We start from the raw sequence: 20,638 nt of genomic DNA on the forward strand, positions 1-20,638 counted from the left end.
GTGCAACACTAGCAGCCCAAGGGCAGCAAAGACAGGGCAACCATTATATGGGCACAGCACACGGCCAGGCTCACCCGGTTATGAGTGCAAAGAATTGCTCAAAGAGAAAAGAACTTTCTGTAATTGAAAGAATATGCTTTCATGCTGGCTTTGCTAATATATAAGTGGTTTTTTGCAGACAGTACACCAAATGTTCCAGGATTGTAATGAGAGAAAAAAAGGCCAGCCCCAAACCGAGCTCCACTCACACTGCTGCAAGCACCCGCTCCACCTTCCCTCCGCACACAGGCATAACGCTCTATGGAGGACCCACACCTCTGCACACAACATAGTAGCCTCCAATGATTAGCGTTGCATTGTTTAATTCAATAGCCTGTGAGCTGCAGAGGTGTAGGCAGGGAAATGGCCTGGGCGGGTCCAGAGAGAAACAGGTATGTATGCAAGGTTTGTGTGCATGTGTGTGGGGGGAGGTGTAAGTGCGTGTATGTATGTCTGTATGCATGTTGCTGTCTGTAAGGGCATGCATATGAATGAATGCATTGTGAATGGTGTACATGGGTTTGAGTGCGCACAGGGGAGCAGATGAGGGACATTTGTGCAGCCCGCAAGGCAGTGTTTTCTTACTGCGGCATGCCATTGTTTACTGCCGTTAGCGGGCAACCACAACATGACCGTTCTTATATGGGGCATTTGTGTAATGATAATGATTTGTTATTTTTATAACGCTTTCGCCAAAGCACTGTCCAGAGAACATGGTTATATAACATGATCACACAACCAAATGTGGTACTCATTTATCAAACTCAGAAGAACGAGAGGCTGAATTGGCTTTGCTAGGATTTGAACCTGCAGACCGCCCACAGATTGCAGCAGCAAGTGCTCAACCCACTGAGCTATCATACCAGCTATCAAGCAAGCTTATGTTTCCTTACTGTGGCATGGCTTTTTTTTTACTTCCATTAAGGCAAAGCCAATAAGAGCGTGCTCTTACGTGGCGGTGCGGCATATATTGGCAGAGTCAGCAGGAACATGTTTTGTTATAGTATCATTACCGGCATCATGGGCAAAGCAAGCATGAATGTGGGAGTACTGGCATATATAGGAGCACCGGAATGGACGTGTTTGGGCACAATCAGTATGAAAATGTGTTTTGCATTTGCAGAGTACTGGCTCACAGTGGGCAAACGCATTATGAAAATGTGTTTGAAAAAGCTCCAGTGCATTGTTGATGACTTGGCATAACATTTAGTTGTTTCATGCCTTACAACGATTGTAAACTGTGTGGCTTTTTACCTAATGTATCACAGAAAGTGTACTCTAAAATTCAGCATTTTAACCCCTTAATTAAACTTTGTTCTCAGGAAGAGAACCCCTCTGAACCCACTTTGGTGGGTTCCCTCTCCCTTGCTGCGCCTGGTTGCTCCTACAGGTTTGTCCGGGGGCAGAACCAGCCCAGTTCCCTCTTTGGGTGAGCTATACTACATTAGCTGTAGGCCCCACTTGTTACACGGTCCTGGCTAAACCTCTAGTGAGTTGGGGTAACAGATGCATCTAACGGGCCAAAGGAAGGCTTAATATCTACTCAGCCTCCTGGGCTGCGGGTGGGGTCGACAGCGCGATAGGCTTAATGGCCCCCACTTGCTACCAGCTTTATAAAACTGTTATCCAGCCCCCTCCCTCTCCAAAATTATGTGGCTGGCTCTGCCCCTGTGTAGGTGGGATCATCAGAGGGTTTACTTAGTGTGGGGGCAGCCAGTGTGTAATAACCTAAGACAGGGGTGTGCAATGGGCAGCTCTGCAGACGCCTTGGACTATAACTCCCATAATTCCTCATTATTGACCATGCCAGCTAGGGTTGATGGTAGTTGTAGTCTAAACATCTGGTGAGCCAAAGGGTGCAAACCCATGACCTAGACAGTAAGGGTGGAGACAGAGGGGAAAGGGAGAGGGGGGAAAGCGTAACCGGGGCAGTTCAATTGAAGCGTGCTGTGGTAATGTAGTACTTGCTAGTGAGATGGGTATGGTCGCCTTTCTCGCTTGCACCATAGCGCACAGAAGCCTTCCTTTGCCTCTAACAATGCCACCCGGTTCGTCAGTTTCCTTCCCTTTAAAATCTGGGAGTGCTCAGAAAAGTGAGCAAGCAACAAAGCAACAATGTAACACACCTGCAAAACAGAAGGTCCTGTCCTTGCTTCGCCCATAAAAAATAAAAACATGTTCGGATCAGATTGAAAGGAGGAGCTTCTGTGACAGACACATGTGGTCAGAAGGCGGCCCCTCGGTACACTGCAGGCTCAGCTAACCACGGACACAAAGGGTGGTGATGTAATGAAGCATGCGCCACTTTAGAGAAACTGCGGCCGTGACGGGGCGGAATGATAATGCTTCTGGTGATGTCTCACCAATGGCAACTAAAACCACATTTTGAAATTCCGCCCTTGGTTCCCTGTGGGACTCTCTCTCTGTCCAGTGAGCACATTGTTGTACCCGGCCTTGCCCGAGGTGGCAGCACGCTCATTGCTATGTGTCCGGCATGACGCCAGTGAGCTCACCTGTGTGCCTACTCCGAGGTGGTAGGTGCCAGTCAGTGTGCTCATCTCTGTGCCTGGCCAGCAAAGAGGTAGCACCAAGGCTTTAAGTGGGCCGGGGCTAGCTGGGCTTGCAGTCTCCCAAAACCTCAAACGAGTTGCGGTTCACACTAGGTCCGACAGCCACTTTTGTTTTCTTTCTGTCCACAGGGTTCAAACCCATGCACTGCCAGCGACTAGTTAGTGTCACGGTGCACTGTGCTGTCACTTAGGTGTGGAGCTTGCTTGTTTCATTCATAAACTGCTTGACATATAAAGTCCATAGCAGGCGTTATGTTTCAAGCAGTCTATTGTACAAAAGAAAATAAGTTGTGCAACTTTGAAATAGCACAGTGTGCTGTAACACTGGTTTGTCAGCGGCAGAGCTCGGGTCGGAATCTGGTATTGGGTACAAAGACCTTTTTAACAAAAAATCGATTCAGAAAGACTGCTCTGTGACCGCACAAAGTGGTCTTTCTAAATCAAACTGTCACGCCCCTGCCACGCACGAGTGCGTGCAGGGAGTGTCAGGTAAGTGAATGTAAGTGAGTGTAAGTGGGCTGCGTGTGTGTTTGTGCGTGTGTGTAGTCACTGTGTGTTGTGCTGGGAAGGGGGTGGTGGGTGGGGAAAAGATGGGATCGGGGTTAAACCCACCTCCCGATTTAGAAAAAAACTAGTTGTAGAGTGAGGGTGGGGGAATATGGCATATTTTGGCATTTTAAAGCCGACACAAAAACGGCCAGAAAATAACTGTCTTTTTTTGTGTTCATTCTTTAAAATGCAGAAATATGACTTAGACACTGAAACCCCAGCACGGGACAATGAAGGAAAAAAAAATATTTTTATCGGCCCGTGCTGGGAATTCAAACCTGAGTGCTGAAAATTACAAGCCATTGTCACATCGCTCCGCTGTGCTATTTCATAGGTGCTGGTTTTCCTCGGTTTCCTTCAATTGACTGCTTGACTCGGTCTATTGAACCAAACAAAATTAATCGAGCACCAATGAAAACACAAGATTGCAATTCGACACTGGCCCGTCACCGGCCGGGCTCTGGTGAAGCCCCAGCGCAAAGCAATAATGACAAAAAGAAACCGACCATCGTGTGCTGGGGACACCCCGGGCCACGCCCAAAATGTAGGCCACACCTCCTGGATTTCTAACCCCACTTAAAGCACCGGGTGGCAGCATGGTGCCAATGAACATACTCTCTGAGCCCAGCCTATACCTAGGTGGCAGAGTGGTTCCAACTAAAGCCTCTCTATGCCTAGGCGACAGCACAATGAGTTGATCTGTATGCCCAACCTTTGCCTAGGATATAGGCTACAATGGAAAGGCAGGCCCATCGGGTACAATAACATGGCTATGTTTAGAAAGGTATACTATTAAGGGTATACTTGGAAGGCGATGGAGCGGGATCATACAGAGGGTTACAGGCAAAGGATATAGGCTAGAATGGAAAGGCAGGCCCATCGGCTACAATAATCTGGATATGTTTAGATACTATTGAGGGTATACTTGGAAGGCGATGGAGCGGGATCATACAGAGGGTTACAGGCAAAAGATATAGGCTAGAATGGAAAGGCAGGCCCATCGGCTACAATAATCTGGATATAATTTGAAGGATCGACTATTGAGTATAGACTTGGGAGGACATGGAGAGTGGGGTTACAGAGGGTTACAGGCAGGGGATAGCTCAGGGGCAACGTGCTCGCCTGGGAAGCAAGACGATGTGGAGCAACACAGGTTTGATCCCCGAGTCTGCGCTTAGAAACCTGTGGGTATTAAGCACGTTATAAATAACATATCATACAATAATATGGCTATGCTTAATAATTAGAAAGATAGACTATTGAGGGTATGCTTGAAAGACTTGGAGCGCAGGCGTACTGAGGGTTACCAGCAGGGGATGGCGGGAAAGGCATATCCAGTCTTGCTTCATTTATTGGTAGATGTACGGCTTCACTATTTTGAGCATTTCACTGCTAACACTCATTTGAAAACCAATTGCGTTGGAAATATCTTCAAAGTCCCATCCTTCACGTCGGCTATTTACTTTGTAGGCCTGTTTAATGTGTTGACTCTTTCTTTCTGGGTTTCCCAGGAAGTGCTGTATCAATATATATTTATTTTTTGTCTTCTTAGACAGAGAATTTACTCCTCAGTGTCTTGGCCACAGCTACTTTTCTTTTACTTTTCATCAACTCTGTCTCCTCCGTCCACCCCGGCCTTCATATTGGGACCTCCTGCCAAGCCCTTCTGTCCCTCTCACCCTTATTCTGACTTCAGGAATTATGTAGGAGCACCAAGAGATGACCCATTCCACCCCACACCCCGCTCTCACTGACATGGTGTGATCTTGGACCCATCACCTTATCTCTCTGTCATTCAGCCCACTTTGTTGTAAAATCTGTGAGCATGTGCAACATTGGCCAATGTGAGAACAAAGCGCTTCATAAAAGATACATCCAACTTGATGCTTGGGTACCTCATTTACTGGCAGCTGTGGTTTATAGAGAGCAAGATTAATCCGAACTTTGTGTACACTGAATGTGCGAGGGCAGGACCCCCGAACTCTGGACAGGACACAAGGAGATTGATTCTCGTATTATGAAGCGTAACAAAATACCGAGCCGCACCCCTTTGTTTCTTAGTCCACACCCTGATTTGTGAGGCTTTAGGGCCCCTTCCACACACTTTTCATCCCAAGTAAGGCACTGGAGAAGGGGCATGAGGGGAAAGGCAAGACAGAAAAGAAAAACAAGGGGAACGTGGATGAAAAAAGCACTGTGAACAGAAGAGGGGTAGTCAGAGGGACTGGAAAGGTGACAAAGGTAAACATATGAAAAGAAGCATTGGCAAAGCCAACAGTTTTGTCATTTGTGCAGATATGGCAATGCATTTGCCAGCCACTGTCATAGTGGTATTAACTGACCATCGATGGTAGAAGCTAGTAAATGGTGCAAGTACCTACGCATCTAATAGCAGTGCCCTGCAAATGTCAAGTACTTATACACGAGCTAAAATATTGGTTTTGCCAATACTTGTTTTTAACAGGACGTCAGTGTAGGACATACATAGTGCTCATAAATGGAGTGGCTGAAGGCACACCTGGTTAAGACATTTTTATTGCAGCTGTAGCACATTTACAGTTCCAATTAAGTAATTAACTCTCAGAAGACTGCTTTGAAAAAACACAGGCAGGCACTTACAACACACCATTTGATGGTAAGGCTTGATAAAGCTAGCAGAAAGAGAACCCAGGAGGATCTGTTTGGGCGGGGAGGGGCTGGAAGTGTGTAGGAATACGGCCTGACTCTGTTAAGTGTGCAGCCAACCCTGGGTAGGTTTATTGTGTATTTTTGTCTACGTGTATGAGTGTGTATGCCCTAAGTGTCACAGAGTGCAAAACTAGCTGTGAAGCAGTAGAGCACTGCCCAACAAGTGGTTCCAGTAATGAGTAAAGTAACATGGGCACAGTGGAATGTGAAGAGTACAGTGGGAAGGGCACTTACCACTAATACACAGTAACACATAGTAATAATGTGGTAATACAGAGGGTGACAGAGGATACGGTTTAGAGAGGGTAAGGTGAACCAAAGGAAAGTCACCTGCTTTTTTACACACTCCATGGAAACCAGCATCGATATGCAAGGCAAGGGGGCTCCATTAAGCTTAGAAATATCAAGACCCAAAAGCTTCACCGGGGGTCCCGGTACTGGGTGACGAGAAGCGTTCCTGAAGGCCTGACCAATGAGAATGTACTGTTAAGACTAAGAAAGGAGAGATAACACACTAAAATGCACTTTGTGCTCCACAACACTTCATCCACTTGGGCAGTGTGAGCGAAATAATCAGTGTGCTAAGATGCCGGTCTGCGGCTCAGGAGACTAGCAAACAACAACACGGCTGAAGTTTTCAAATTCTGCAAGGAACTCGCCAATCCAACTGCAGTCTCTACCTCTCCTCTTCCTTCCCAGGCTCTCTGCACCGCACTGTCCTCCCCTCCACCCGTATCTCTGCCCCCTCCTGCTCTCCTTCCTCACTTTGCCCACCTCCTTTCACCCACACTCTCTCCTCCTTCTCGCCCTTAGCACCCGATGAGCTTGTTAAAGTTGTCCGCTCTATGAAGGTATCATCCAAACAGGAGCTCCCCTGCTCTTGCAGAACTATTAAGGATAATATGTCTTCTCTTGCCCCTCCTCTAGCGCATTTCTGCAAACTCTCCTTCGCCACTGACTCTTTCCCTCAAGCACTCCCTTGTGCACCCTCTCCTAAAAAAGTAATCTGCAGACCCTTCTACCCCCGGCTAACTATCGCCCCTATCTCTACTACCCACTTCCTGGGAAAACACTTGGAGAAGTTGGTCTTCTCCCAACTGATCCCTCATACTGAACTTGCTGGTTGTCTCCACAATCATCAATCTGGATTCTGGGCATCCAGAGGCACGGAAACCGCTCTCTTGAACCCTCGTGAAAACTTGCTTGCTAATCTCGACTCCAACTCTCCTGCTGTTCTCATTCTCCCTGATCTCCCCTCGGCCTTTGACATGGTCAACCACTCCGTCCTCATAAAACTGTTCTGTGATACCCTGGGGATCATGGACTGGGCACTTGACTGGTTGATCTCCTTTCTAACTAACTGCGCTTCCCAGGGGCAACTGGGCACTTTCTCCTCTGCAACCTCACTCTCCACCTGCGGCGCTCCCCAGGGCTCTATCCTTTCACTGTGACTTTTCAACATATACCTTGAATCTCTTGCCCACCTGATCTCCTCCCTTTCTCCTCACTGGTGACACACAGCTCTCCATCAAGCTTCCCTCTACAACCTCCTCTTCCTTCTATCTCATTCCCGATTGTCTGACCGCCATCGAGGCATGGTGTGCTTCTAATGACCTCTGTTTTAATGCCAGTAACACTGAGTTCCTTCTCATTGGGGCACCTGCACCCTGTTTTCCTCCAACCCTCTGGCTGCCCTCCTTGAGCCCTCTACCCTCACCTTCTACTGAGGCTAAAAATCTTGCGGTCATCTTCGACTCCTCTCTCTCCTTCACCCCTCACACATTGGACCTTGCTAAGAAGGCCCACTTTCAGCTCTACCTCCTCAGAGGCATTCTCCCGTTCCTCACCTTCCCCCAGAAGCTCAACATCTCCAGAGCCCTGGTGCTCTTCATGCTGGACTACTGCAACAGCCTCTTCCTCAAGCTTCCCCTTTCCTCCCTTCGCACCTTTCAACTAAACCAGAATAGGGCTGCAAGACGTATCCTTGGCCTCAAGTCCAGAGACAGTATCGCTCTGGCTCCAAATTCTCTCCCCTGGCTCTGGTGGCCTAACTAAAAACTCTTCTCCTCTCTACCTCTTTCCATCTCTTCCTCCGCTGCTTATTCCCCCACTGCCGCTGCCGCTGGTCCTTCATGATTCTTATAGGCTACCAGGCCCTATGCCCTGTCGACACCATCACCCACCCCCCTCAGCGCTGCCCTCTGCCCCCTCACCCATCGCTCGGCGGGTGGACACCCCCCTTGCGACCCCTCTGCCCCTAGCACTCCCCTGGCACCCTATGAAACTTCCCCTCCGGGACTCTCAATAGCACTTGCCCATACATTTTGAACCCTGCATCCTATGAGCACCGGGGTCGGCCTGCAGGTTCACCTGATTTAAAAAGGAGGGAAGAACTAGCCGAAGGAGGGCTCGGTGGCGATTTGCTATTGGTCATGTGCGTTCTCAACACCTACCTATACCTTGGCGCTGAGCCCCTAGGTGGGTGGATGAATGAGGTAGGCTGGCTACACAATGCCAGAGGCACAGCAATGAGCTGACAGGCTCATGCTTTTCATGAGCGTTTAGTTTTGGCTTCTGCAGTGGAGGCAAAAAGGACCTGTCTGCACCATCTATTCCCCTGCGCCCAGGGGTGGACTGGGAAGCAAATGTGGCCCTGGAAATCATTCTGAAAGTGGCCCCATAGTACACATTTTCAGCAAGCCCAACTATGGGAAAATGTGGGAATACCGCAAAAAAGAGTGCAGCGGCCTACCGGGCATTCTCCAGTGTTTCCTATAGGCCAGTCCACCTCTGACTGCGCCCCACCTACGACAGATGAGGCCGGGCACAGTGGGAACTCCTGAAGAGAGTATGCATCTGCCTAGCACACATTTGGGCATGTTACTGCGCCCCACACTCCCACAATCACTCACTTTTTGCATGTGGGCTGAAACTGCTTCCGCAAAGGCATATGCAGTTATTGCATTCTTTTTACTTCGTCCAGACGTAAAGTGCATGTTTTCTGCCTCAAATTTGCCTGCACGCATGGTGTAGCAAGTGGCAAATACTTTGGTGAACTGAGCTCAGAGAGTATATGATAATGATGTGTTATTTATATAGCACCTTAATCCAAACTGCTTTACACAGCACATAGTTACATACAATATCACCCAACCGAAATTGGTACTCATTTATCGACCTCGAAAAGGATGAGTTGGCCTTGCCGGGATTCAAACCTGCCACCTGCAGATCACACTCAGATCGCTGCAGCGAGCGCTCAACCCGCTGAGCTATCTTACTGGCTTATTTGTATATGCTGGCGGGATAGGCCTTGCCCCATTCGACCCGAGATTCAGGCCAGAGGTCCCAAACCTATGACTTGCCAGATGTAGTGCACTTCAACTCCCATGATCTCTCACCGTTGACTATGCTGTCTAGGTCTGATGGAATATGTAGTCTAAGACATCTGGAGAGCCAACGGTTGCAGACCCTTGTTTCAGGCACTGCAATTAAGCCCCCAGAGAAAGGGACAGGGACGGGCACTGAAGTCTGCATAAATAGCGCACTGAAGAGCAATGCACCGCGAGAACTCTCGAAAGGCTGCTTTGCTTTGCAATTAAACGGGGGACAGCACAGGGGCAACGCGCTGGTCTTGTACGCAAGACCACGCAGAACAAGAGAGGTTGGGACCCGTGCTTAGGTGGCAATAGGCAACAATTAAATACATTAAAATAAACGTCTATTGTTTAGCAGCCAAGGAAAGAACTGGGCGCTACATTTACACAATTTCCCAGGGGAGAAATGTGGATGTTTGTCTTCTGGCGGGGGGTAGATTAAGGGGGGTAATGTGCGTGGCAAATCTGAATTGCTGCTTCTCCCCGCAGACCCCCAAGGATCACCGGCATCTGCCTGCAGTGACTTACAGAGCTCGGGTCCCCACTGACACATTGACCAATTAATTAGTGAGCTTTTACAATGTGCCAAGTCTCCGCCGCAGGTATCTCGAAGCACTTTACGGGCGTTGTGTGCTCCCGCCCCGGTTCCCAGACTTAAGTCTCCTGGAGGGAAATGAAAGTGAGGGGCGGAAGAGGGGAGAGAAAGGAATGGAAGAGAAAGGAGGCACTCGGAAATGGAAGGAAGCCTGACATGTGTGAACATGTGAAAGGAAAGGATGTAAATATTGACATGTGAACGCACTGTATGGCTCCGGAGTATGAAGGAAGGCAGGATTGCCTGAGTGACCACTCGGATAGAGAACTGGCTATCAAGGACACATACCAAATTCTGCAAAATGGATGTGATGCTGGTGTAAAAATAACTCTGGACCAGGGGTATAAAGGGAATTGGTGCAGGAAGAGGATTGCTGGAAGCAACTTCTTTGTAATTAATATTTAGAGCTCCAGGGCACACTAAGAAATTGATTTTATTAGTTTTTTATAGGGCGTCCCCGGGATTCGAACTTCCGTTGCTGCATGATGTTGCTTCCAAGACCGGAACCTTGCCCAGGTGGCATCCAGAGCATGAGCAATAGTGGGGAGGCTTTCTAGTTTCTGAAATTGCCCCCTTGAAATGCAGTAAAGCCACAAACGAATCTGAATCTATGTTAATTTCTTCTTATCCCAGAGACATTTTTTATCAACAATATTCGCTCAGGGATATAGCCACTGAGTAAGGGTGTGGGACCATTAAAGTTTACAGTGACACACACACTCCTATCGAGATGGACATTAGTCCGTCGAGGCGTAAGAAAGCGCAGAGAGTAGACGGTAGTGAGTATGAACAGTGTGGATCTGTTGAAGTCCATGGGAATCAGTGAGACTGGCCAAGAGTGAGACCATTAAAGCCTATGGGAGTGCAGACACTGGGCAGAAGTGAGACTGGACCGTGTGTATCTATGGATGCATAGGGGCGGGTCAGTAGTGTTCCTGAACAGGTGTGAGGCTTCTAACATCAATGGGAACATAGCGACCAAGCAGGCGTGAGACCGGACAGTGTTAACCTGTTGGAGTCTATGGAAGCACGTGGTAATTACAGCGCATGAGTGAGACCAAACCAAGTGAGTCCATTAAAGTACAAAGGCGTTGTGAGGCCTGTCTTGATTGTGAGTCCATTAAAGTCTATAGGAGTGATACCAGGACACAAATCTCGCACAGGGCGCTGGCAGACCTGGGGCCGGCACTGCCAGCAGTAGTGAGTGAGACCAGACTGGGATCAGACCAGCGAGAGAGACATACCATGTGTGAGACCATTGAAGTCTATATGAGTGCTGTGAGAGTGGCGAGGGAGACTGAACACTGTCAGCCTATTAAACTCTCTGGGGATATTCAGACTGGCCGAGTGTGAACATAATGTCTTCATAGGAGCGGTGAGGCCTGACCTTGTGAGCCTACACACGCCTATGGGAGCAAAGCAAGCAGATGAGTGAGACATGCGGGGGGTGAGACCATGGGACATTCTCTACAGGAGCAGTGTCAGGAGTCCCAAGTGGGGATAGATATTGTGAGCTCATAAATGTCTCTGGGAGCAAAACATGAGTGAAAAATAACAGGTGTGGTGTGAGACCATTACATTCTATTCAGGGGCACTGAGGGTGGTCACGAGTGGGAATTGACTGTGTGGGCCTAATGAAGTCTATGGGAGCAATGCACGCTCACGTGATACATGACAGGCGTGGTGTGAGTCCATAACATTCTATTGAGGGACACTGAGAGTGGTCACGAGTGGGAATGGACACTGTGGGGCCATTGAAGTCTATGGGGGCAATGCAAGCTCATAGCAGTGACACCCGTTCTGCGTGTGAGCAGTGAGCTTCCTTACTAGTTAGGAGATACAGGGTGGGTCTAGTATAGTCTATGGGAGCAGGGGGCTGGTCAACAGTGAGCCTGAGCAGAGGGACATCATGGAGACGGGCCAGGTGTTGGAGTGCTCGGCAGTGAGTGTGATACCTTCACCCTGCAGAGTGCACCTCACTGCAGCACATAGGACTTTGCACTTTCAGACTTTCAGAAGGAGACTGCGCAAGCGTGGCGCGAGGGGGGAGGTAGAGAGGATGGCAATCAAGATTACAGCAGCCACGTGACCGCTGCCCTTTAATCTTAGTAGTGGTAGGAAAGCAAAGACCGCGTGTCTCCACCCTGCTGTGGACGACGCTGTGAATGAACAACCCCTTCAATAAGGCTTTTGCCCTCACAATGTGCACCTCCGGCGCACCAACAGACCCGTGCAGAGTGCATCGACAGCCCCGTGCACAGTGCACCGACAGCCCGTGTACAGTGCACTGACAGCCTCATGCACAGGGCACCGACAGCCCCGTGGACAGTGCACCAACAGCCCCGTGCACAGTGCATCGACAGCTTCCTGCACAGTGCACTGACAGCCCGTGCACAGTGCACCGACAGCCTCATGTACAGTGCACCGACAGCCCCGTGGACAGTGCAGCAACAGCCTCGTGCACAGTGCACCAACAGCCCCGTGCACAGTGCATCGACAGCTCCCTGCACACTGCACTGACAGCCCGTGCACAGTGCACCGACAGCCCGTGCACAGTGCACCAACAGCCTCGTGCACAGTGCATCGACAACCCTGTGCACTGTGCATCGACAGCCCCGTGTACAGGGCACCGACAGCCCCGGGCACAGTGCAACGATAGCCCCGGGCCCAGTGCAACGACAGCCCCATGAACAGTGCATTAACAGCCCCATCTCCGGTATATTAACAACCCATCTACAGTGCATTACCGGTCCCCTCAACGGGGCATTACAAGCCCCCTGTCGGTTCAGTAGTACCCCCTTATACGGTATATTTACAGCCTTATGCACGGTGCACCGAAAGCCCCGTGCACAGTGCACCGACAGACCCTTGCACAGTGCATCAATAGCCACGTGTACAGTGCATCGACAACCCCGTGCACTGTTAATCGACTACCCCGTGCACAGTGCACAGACGGCCCGGGGCATAGTGCATCAACAGCGCCGTGCACAGAGTATTAACAGCAGCCACTAACGTGCATTAATAGCCCCGTCTACGGTATATTAACAATACCATCTACAGTGCATTGCCGGTCCCCTCAACGGGACATTACAAGCCCCCTCTAGGGTCAGTAGCTCCCCCTTTTACGGTATATTTACAGCCGTATGCACGGTGCACTGACAGGCCCGTCTACAGTGCATGGACAGCCATGTGTAGGGGGCATTACCCGACCCCTCTACGGTGCTTTCACCGCCTCCTTTGCAGGGTAGTATCAATCCCATCTACGGGGCATTAACGGTCCCCTCGTCAGGGCATTAACAGCTCCCTCCAGGATTACTAGCACCCCCTTATACGGTATATTTACAGTGGCTCAACAGGCAACCCCCTCTTCAATGCACGAGTAGTGCCTGAAACAGGCCCCTGCACCGGACCTCCAGCTATTCCCCCAATGCACAGGGCTCCAGGCCCTGTGGGTGGCCTGGGGCTCAGGGGGGATCCGGTGCTGATCCGGGGCTGCATTGACGGTCACCGGGTTTACTCAGGCTGTCTGGACCGTGCCTTTTTAAAGCCCTGCAGCCTGCACAAACGCCTCACAGCTCCCTGAAGGTGCCCCAAAGCATCATGTTTGCGCTATACAAATGAACAACAGTGCTTTAACAGCCATGTCAACTGGGCATTAACAGCCACTCTAGAGTGCAGGGATGCACCGTCTCTGCTGCAGCAAGAGCCTCCTATCAAGTACATGAACTTCCCCTTCTGTGGTGCATTTACAATGCACAACTGCACTCTCTGCAGTGCATTAGTAACTCTGTCTATAATGCATGAATACCTGTCTACTGTGCGTTAACAGACCGCACTACTGTGCATTAACAATGTTCTGCACTGTTCTTGCAATGTCTATGATTCAGATTTAAGTTCTGGCAAAATGACCCAAACCCAATTACCAGAATATTCTACCAAAGAATTCCCCCTATTCCATCAAAATTGCACAATGGGTCTGGGGTGGAGGGCGTGGATTTCGGTCAAATGCTGGTCCTGTTCATGCGAAGGGCACAGCCTTCGGTGCCGGTGGTGGAATTCCACCTATATTGGCAGGGTGGCATGGCAACGGCACCATTTCATGGAAATCCCCTCAAACTGCGCAATGTGGCCTACATCACCCCACGGGTGCGCGTCTGGATGAAGCGCGCCGCCGTCTTCACACAAGTAGGCCGCATACTCCTTCAATAATCACCTGCTTTGGAAGATCTTCATCGTGCGGAACGCCTGGATGCTGCGGTTGACCGCCATTTTCTTCTGGTACGTTGGCGAGGTGCAGGGGAAGAACATGGGGGACATCAACGACCGCTGCCGGGTCACCTTGGGCGGTAGCGACCGGTTGTCCGTGGGTGAGTTAGGGAGGAAGGCCTCATCCTCCTGGCTGTCCATCGAGGTGAGCTCGGGGATGCTGGGGAGGCTCCGGATCTTCTTCTTTTGAGACATGGTGGACGCCAAATCAACGGAGGGCAATGATCAACCAGTGTGTGGACTTAATCGGCAAACTATGGCCTACAGGAGGCCACTGGTACACTATGTGGACTGGTCTGGAGCTTAAACGGGCCTCGGTTTAATGCCGGCCTGTGGGTCCTCTGGCTCTTGGGATATCAAGCCTACGATGACGCGAGAAGTCCGTGCTATGGAAAAAAGCCAAGCTGTGAAAGTGGCGACAACACGCAAGGAATGTGGTTCATCGCTGATTCCAATGAAAGATAAAAGGAAGGGTTGCAGGGGAAAGCAATAAGTTATTATTCCCATATGGAAGTATGGATTCGCCCAGCACGCAAGGTCAATTCTAGAAGATTCCAGTGGGAAGAGACAGGCAATATTTTTTACTGCAAGGAAAAGTCCTTCAGCACTCTCCACACGTGGTGCTTCTGGGGCCTGGGCTCCTATCAGGAGCAGAAGGATCCGGGGCTGTGGTAGATTTGTCCCGGAAGTCGGCAGCTGTTTTTGACTGATGTAGTGGTAGAGGGATACCGAACCTCGCCTTCGCTGAGAAGTCTTTCAATTGCTAAATTTAGAAGATTCCAGAAATGAACCTCACCCAGTCTTCTTTCTACTTCAATTCCTGGGCGCAGAGAGAGCGCCGGCCACCAGGGTCCCAACTGAAGACGAACTGACTCCTGCCCTCCGCCCTGGTCGGCCCAACTTTCCTTCCGGGCCCTGTGGGGCAACGGTCAAGTCACAGTAGGCGCGCCGTGGTGAGCACGCTGCACTGGCAGCTGCCAGACGTCCCCGGGCACGGCGTGCGCGCGTGTGTAGTTTAAGAGGAACAAACCCTCCGACTTGCTGCACACACTTCCTCTGCAGGGTGACGGGGCTTGCGAAATCTCTCCTAGATCACTGGCGCCTTGCAGAAGGCCTGATAAGGCGCGTGCAACGGCTGCAGAGATCCCGTGCACGAGCTGGAGGGGATGGGGAGGCCTGTGAGAAGACGGGCAGTCTCGAGGGTCCCGGCTGAGGTGTGCCCCCCACTGATGGCTGGAGTGACCCTCTGGATGGCATCCGTGGGGGCCAGAGGCTGCAGGGCATGGATAGTGGCGTATGGGTGCCAACTTTTGATTTTCACTAGGGGTGGGGGCAGACATTCCCACACCGAGCGCAGCGAGGGGGCGTTCCCAGCCACAAGTCAAAACAACACATTTTATGGCACATTATGCAACAGGAATGGGAAGAAAAAACCGATAGGATTTGCAGGAAGATCTGAACATATGAAAACTGTGCAACGGTAACCTGGCCTGCTGAGCTATCTTTGCAGCATTCTGCTTTAGAACCCCCTACTCCCCCCTGAATGAAGGGGCAACTACCCCACCTAACTGCCTACCGCGCTCCCCATGTACTCGACACCTATGTCCACCGCTCCTCTATGGGGGCGTCACTGATGGCAGCCCTGGGGTCCACAGAGCTCTGGACCTCACGTGGAAGGCCCATGGCTGAGGGTTTAGTCGAAACCACACCATAACTCTGATGCGACTCTTCTATATGTGAGGCCACTTCCTCTATCTAGTGCCCCCCAACACACCCAAAACCCAAGTCGCCTGGGCAACACCAGCATATGACAGTACAAGATAGCTCTGTGGGTTGAGTGCCTGCTGTAGCAGGCAGGGGACCTCAGACTTTCATCCTTCCAACACTGATGAAATGAGCGCCTCGAGTTGCTATAGCATCAGTTGTTCAAGCACGTGGGGGCCATATTACAGAAGCTTTGCATTGGTGCAAATGCAATTATCTTGCATTTTTGCACCAGGGGAAAGGATTAAGAGTCGGGCTTACTCTGCTCTGCTGACAAAATTCATTGACATTTTTTTGTTGCTGCAATAAAGCACATTTTGCTTAAGTGCCCCTACACTAGTGCAAGATTTCTGTAATACCGCCTGGTGTTTGCTATATAAACCTTTATATAACCGCATCACCTTGTTTTGCATTTCTCTGGGTGATTTTTGGTCCATCACTGGCTTAGATAGAGGATGGGACGAGAAATGGTTAAGAGGGAGGAGTTCACCTTCTGCTGTACTCTGGTTTCTTTCATGTTAGACACATAAAGTGCACACAACTATACAGCCTCATTCTTTTCTCCAGTCAATAATTAAAGATGTGCACCTTTTAATGCTCCTTCTGCAAGTGCAGGTTTGCTTACACTTTACAGGCTGCTTCAAAAACAGTGTCATCAGGGGTCAGATAAGTCCGAGGAGACCACGTCCAGCCCCCAGCGGTGATACACCTAATTAAAAAAAAAGGTTTCTTCTAACGCGCTTCATGCCAGAGACCAGCCACTAACCGCAGGACGGGGTATCAAATCAATGCTGTTTAGCGTACTCTTGTTTCTAAGACCAAAACCTTGCCTCTGCGCTATACATTTGTGAGGAATTCGACCATCCGCACTGTGGGTGTACGCTTGTCTGGGCTTTAAAAAAATCTTTTAAATAAAATATAAAAAACATGAATCATTTTAGATCAACCTCTGCAAAATGTGTGGGGCGAATCCGCAAACATTTTCCTATGCTCACTGCACGACATACACAGAGACCCGTGTACTTTGGGTGGACACAGCCTACAGGTGCCGTCCTCGCTGTCTTCTTTAGTTAAAATACGTCAACCAAGAGTACATCAAGGCATCTCAGAGGGGGAAGGCAAAGCCTTCCTCCTGCCATGGCCAGCCTAAATAACTAACAAAGGCTCCATGGACCCACCCTTTCCTTTGTTAGCTGCTGGTGGCAACCTCGCATACCAATCAGAGTTAATTCAAACAGGCACACAGGAGGCCTGTTCGCGGGACTAACAAAGGACAGGAATACCTCAACAACCTTTGATATGCACTGTGTGAACCTGAAGCCAGCTCCCGCTTCTCATTATCAAGGGCAGTGACCTTTCATGTCTGGGACTATGCATTTACAGTAGTCATTCCCACAGGCACGAGTATGTGGTTTGGCAGAGACCAAATGCCTGGTCCGCTGTAGCTTCAAGGGAGACATTCCGCTTTAATCAGGAACCACAGAGAGCTCCATTAACCAGAGAGACCCTTTGATCCACAACAGACAGGAAGATGGGTGGGACTTAGTATTACATGTTTTCACCCCTTTACCTTTTATATTGCAAGTCACTCTGGTTATGACCTCAGGAGATTGTTGGTGGGGACCCAGGATTGTTTATTTAAGGTAGGCTTAGTCTCCACCCATCACTGGGGCCCATTTGGCTTTAAAAGAGGGCTGAGCCATTCTTTTGGGCAGATCATCTAAAGTCTTCACAAGGAGTAGCAAGAAGAACTCAGCATTGGACCCTGGCTGAAGGTCCACTCTGCCTTACATCTTCCACCAGTGAAGGAAGGCCAGGACCTCCAAGAGGGAAGCAGGATCCCTCCCTTAAACATCTCCCGGGGAACAGAGGGAGATACTAATCCAGAGGATCCTCCAGCAGCTCCAGAACTAGTTCTCAGCCAGCGCACATCGTGCCCTCGTAGGCTCTGCAGCAAGCCTCCTAGGTTGGAAGGGCCAGAGAGTCTCTGAACCAAACTAAGGACAAGGCAACACTCTCCTCAGCTTTGGGGCCGTCTGCCTTAAAGGACGACACAAGCCCAGTGAAGACGCTAGGAGGAGTGCATCGACAAGCATCATCCAGAGTCCACAATAAAGGACATTTTCGAGCCAGTCGAGCGCCTCGAGCTGCAACCGACTGCACCGCTGACTGTTGTCACAGCGCAGTCTCTAACGTCGCCTGAGATGCTTTGACCAGTGCTTCAGACCCGCCAACCAGGACTGATGCAGAGACTCCTGACCTGAGCCGCTGTGTAGTCCAGCCTACAGCCATCCGTCCAGCCACACTCACCAAACGGCCTGCCACCTGATACCCATAGCTGTCTCCCATCTTGAACTCTGTCGATGGTACTGCAAAGAACCCTGAAACCGACTCGACCATGTCGATCACCAAGAACTTCTACAAGCACAAGGTACATTGTGGCTCTGTCCCCCTGGTCCTTATTCAAAGGCCCTTCATGACATTTTACGACCCATTGTTCCCTTTGTGTTGAAACCAACTATTGAGATGAATTGCTATACCAACTACCCTCCTGTCAGTATCCAGAGTGCATCCCTTTTCTTTCTTTGAAACTGTCTGTCCTCTGCATTCCTTTACAGGGTGGGTTGTATTTTATAGTGTGCTAGAACTGTTTGTTGTAATAATAATAAAGTAGATATTGTATACAACCTTGACTGCACAGTCCCTTTTATCATTGGTTGATAATTGTATTTTCGCTGTGTGCAACTAACCAACGATCCATGAGCTTGCAGAGATAAGCCTGCCGTTCCGTCCACGTTACCAAAATTGGACAAGGAGGTTTATAATTTACTTGTGTTTCAATCTGTTCGGATCTGGTGTACTAGAGGTATGGGGCTGATTGATAGTTTAGAAACTGATATTCATCCCTCGAACACTGGTGTCCAGGAATTTGATTTGTCACAAAAGTACAGGGACAAAAGCTGTAAAATTAAATCTTGTTTTAGTAGGAGCCTCAGAAAACAGGGGTGGTTGTAAACGAGATGCAGATAATATACTGCAATCTTATTGCCACCCAACCCTCTGCCATTCCAGCTGCTGTCAGGCTGGAAGAGGTGTTAGGAGTGGTGGCAAGGAACGGCCCCAGTACTAAAGCTGTTGCCAGCATGGTGCTACCGCCACATCTGGCCTGCTCAGAACCAGTGGCCTAACCGCAGAGACGAATCTGGACCCGCACTAACTCCGGACCCCATCTGGAGCATGAAGGCCACCTGGGGCCAAATTACAGCAACTCTGCACCAGAGAAAGTGCAATTTTGCCTAAGCATGATGCCAAAAATAGCCCTAGAGAAAATTCATATTGTTTTGGTGCATTTCTGCCCCATGGCCATCAGGGAACATCTTTCCATGACTTCTTTTCGTACACTTCGACCACTGATCATGATCATCTCACTAGAAACAAGTGAGGAAATACGAGGAACCAGGCCTTCTCGTGCAACGCACCCGGCCTCTGGCACGAGTTACCAGTGCAGATTGGACTGACACTCTTTGCCATACACTTCAGAAAGAAGACCCCTACTTTTCAAAGGACATCTTGCCAATCGCTGATCGCCCCCTCAGCCTACTTCTCCTCCTCCAGAGTTCCCCCTTGCCCTCTATCCGTTCCAGTGCCTCACCTACCCACAATCCATCACCGTAACCCCAGCAGTGGATCCCTTTTAGGCAGAGATCGGTTATATCCGTGCAAGGTTCACATGTTCTGAAACCTATATATACAGATCTCAGAGACTGGTGTTGCAGTGAGATGGGGTGTGGGGAGGACACTTTCAGATGAGTCGTCACTTTACTGGCCCATGGGGCCTTGTCTGAAAGGTCATTAACAGGGGTCACTTCTGATTCAGTTATAAATAGGGTGGTGGGAGCAGGGGGGGGGGCTAAGCTTCCTCCCTGATACAGGCAAGTTACAGGTTCACATCTTCACAGGTCCTCAAAATGAGCACTGTTAAGTGAGCACTGTCTGCTACTGAAGCGCCTAGACACAATTAAGTTAGTGGTGGGTACTCTGTAAATAGCACTGCTATTCAGCTGCGGGCAACGCACACCCACTGGCACCTCCTGTAAGATACATGCCAATGGGCCGCAATGCCTTAAAGCCTTGTCTGACTCTAGCTGCGTTAGAACCGGCAAACATTAGCCTTGAACTGGCACCTCTAGTAGTGGGGTAAGGGGTTAAAATGGGCGGGATGGGGTTGGGGTGGGGTTACAAGGATAGAAAAACAAGGGTGTTTGGGGGTGGGACCATCCCAAATTAAATAAACAAAAGAAAATGTAGTATTTCTTCTGTATTTTGGTTGCGGTGAAATGTACCAACTCTGAAACTTGCTTTGGTGATATCACATATAATCCTTTGGGCCATGTCCTGAGCATGTCTGCTCTGTAGCCCAATAAAAGACCAGGGAAATCCAACATCTGATAATGGCAGACTACCAAATGCAAACATCCCTGCTGCTCCTCTTATTTCCGGACGAGCAAGACCGTACCCCATACCCTCTCACCCATTCGGCACTGAATTAGCTCCTGGTCAGTTCAGGGATTCAAGGTTCTTTGCAGTCCGGCAGGCCTTCCAGTGCCACTAACTGCTCAAGCGGCTATTGTACCACCAGCTCCTCCAGGTTCGTCTTCACGGAGCAGACTGCCAGAGGTTTGCCAACTGCCCCCATGCCATCAGACAATGCCATCTGTCTGACCTGACTCAAGCCTAGACCCAACACTTGCAGGGCTTTCTACGTCACTTTGCCAATATTGTCATTGGACGGC

At 49.9% G+C, this 20,638-nt stretch overlaps 1 protein-coding gene across 4 annotated transcripts in view; it reads right to left on the minus strand.

Moving 5' to 3' along the window:
- PDE4A (phosphodiesterase 4A) overlaps positions 1-20,638 on the minus strand; it is a 1,505,614-nt gene that overhangs the window by 664,117 nt on the left and 820,859 nt on the right. The window contains exon 1 of one of the 4 annotated variants that reach the window (XM_069604084.1): positions 14,029-14,981. The exons of the other annotated variants lie outside the window; for them this stretch is intronic. Coding sequence (XP_069460185.1) covers positions 14,029-14,276 — 248 coding nt within the window. The 5' untranslated portion in view covers positions 14,277-14,981. Of the gene's footprint in view, positions 1-14,028; positions 14,982-20,638 lie in introns of those variants that run through there. 4 annotated transcript variants of the gene reach the window in all.

Source organism: Ambystoma mexicanum, chromosome 3q (assembly GCF_040938575.1).
Source record: "Ambystoma mexicanum isolate Mex_15411 chromosome 3q, UKY_AmexF1_1, whole genome shotgun sequence".
Lineage (NCBI taxonomy): Eukaryota > Metazoa > Chordata > Amphibia > Caudata > Ambystomatidae > Ambystoma > Ambystoma mexicanum.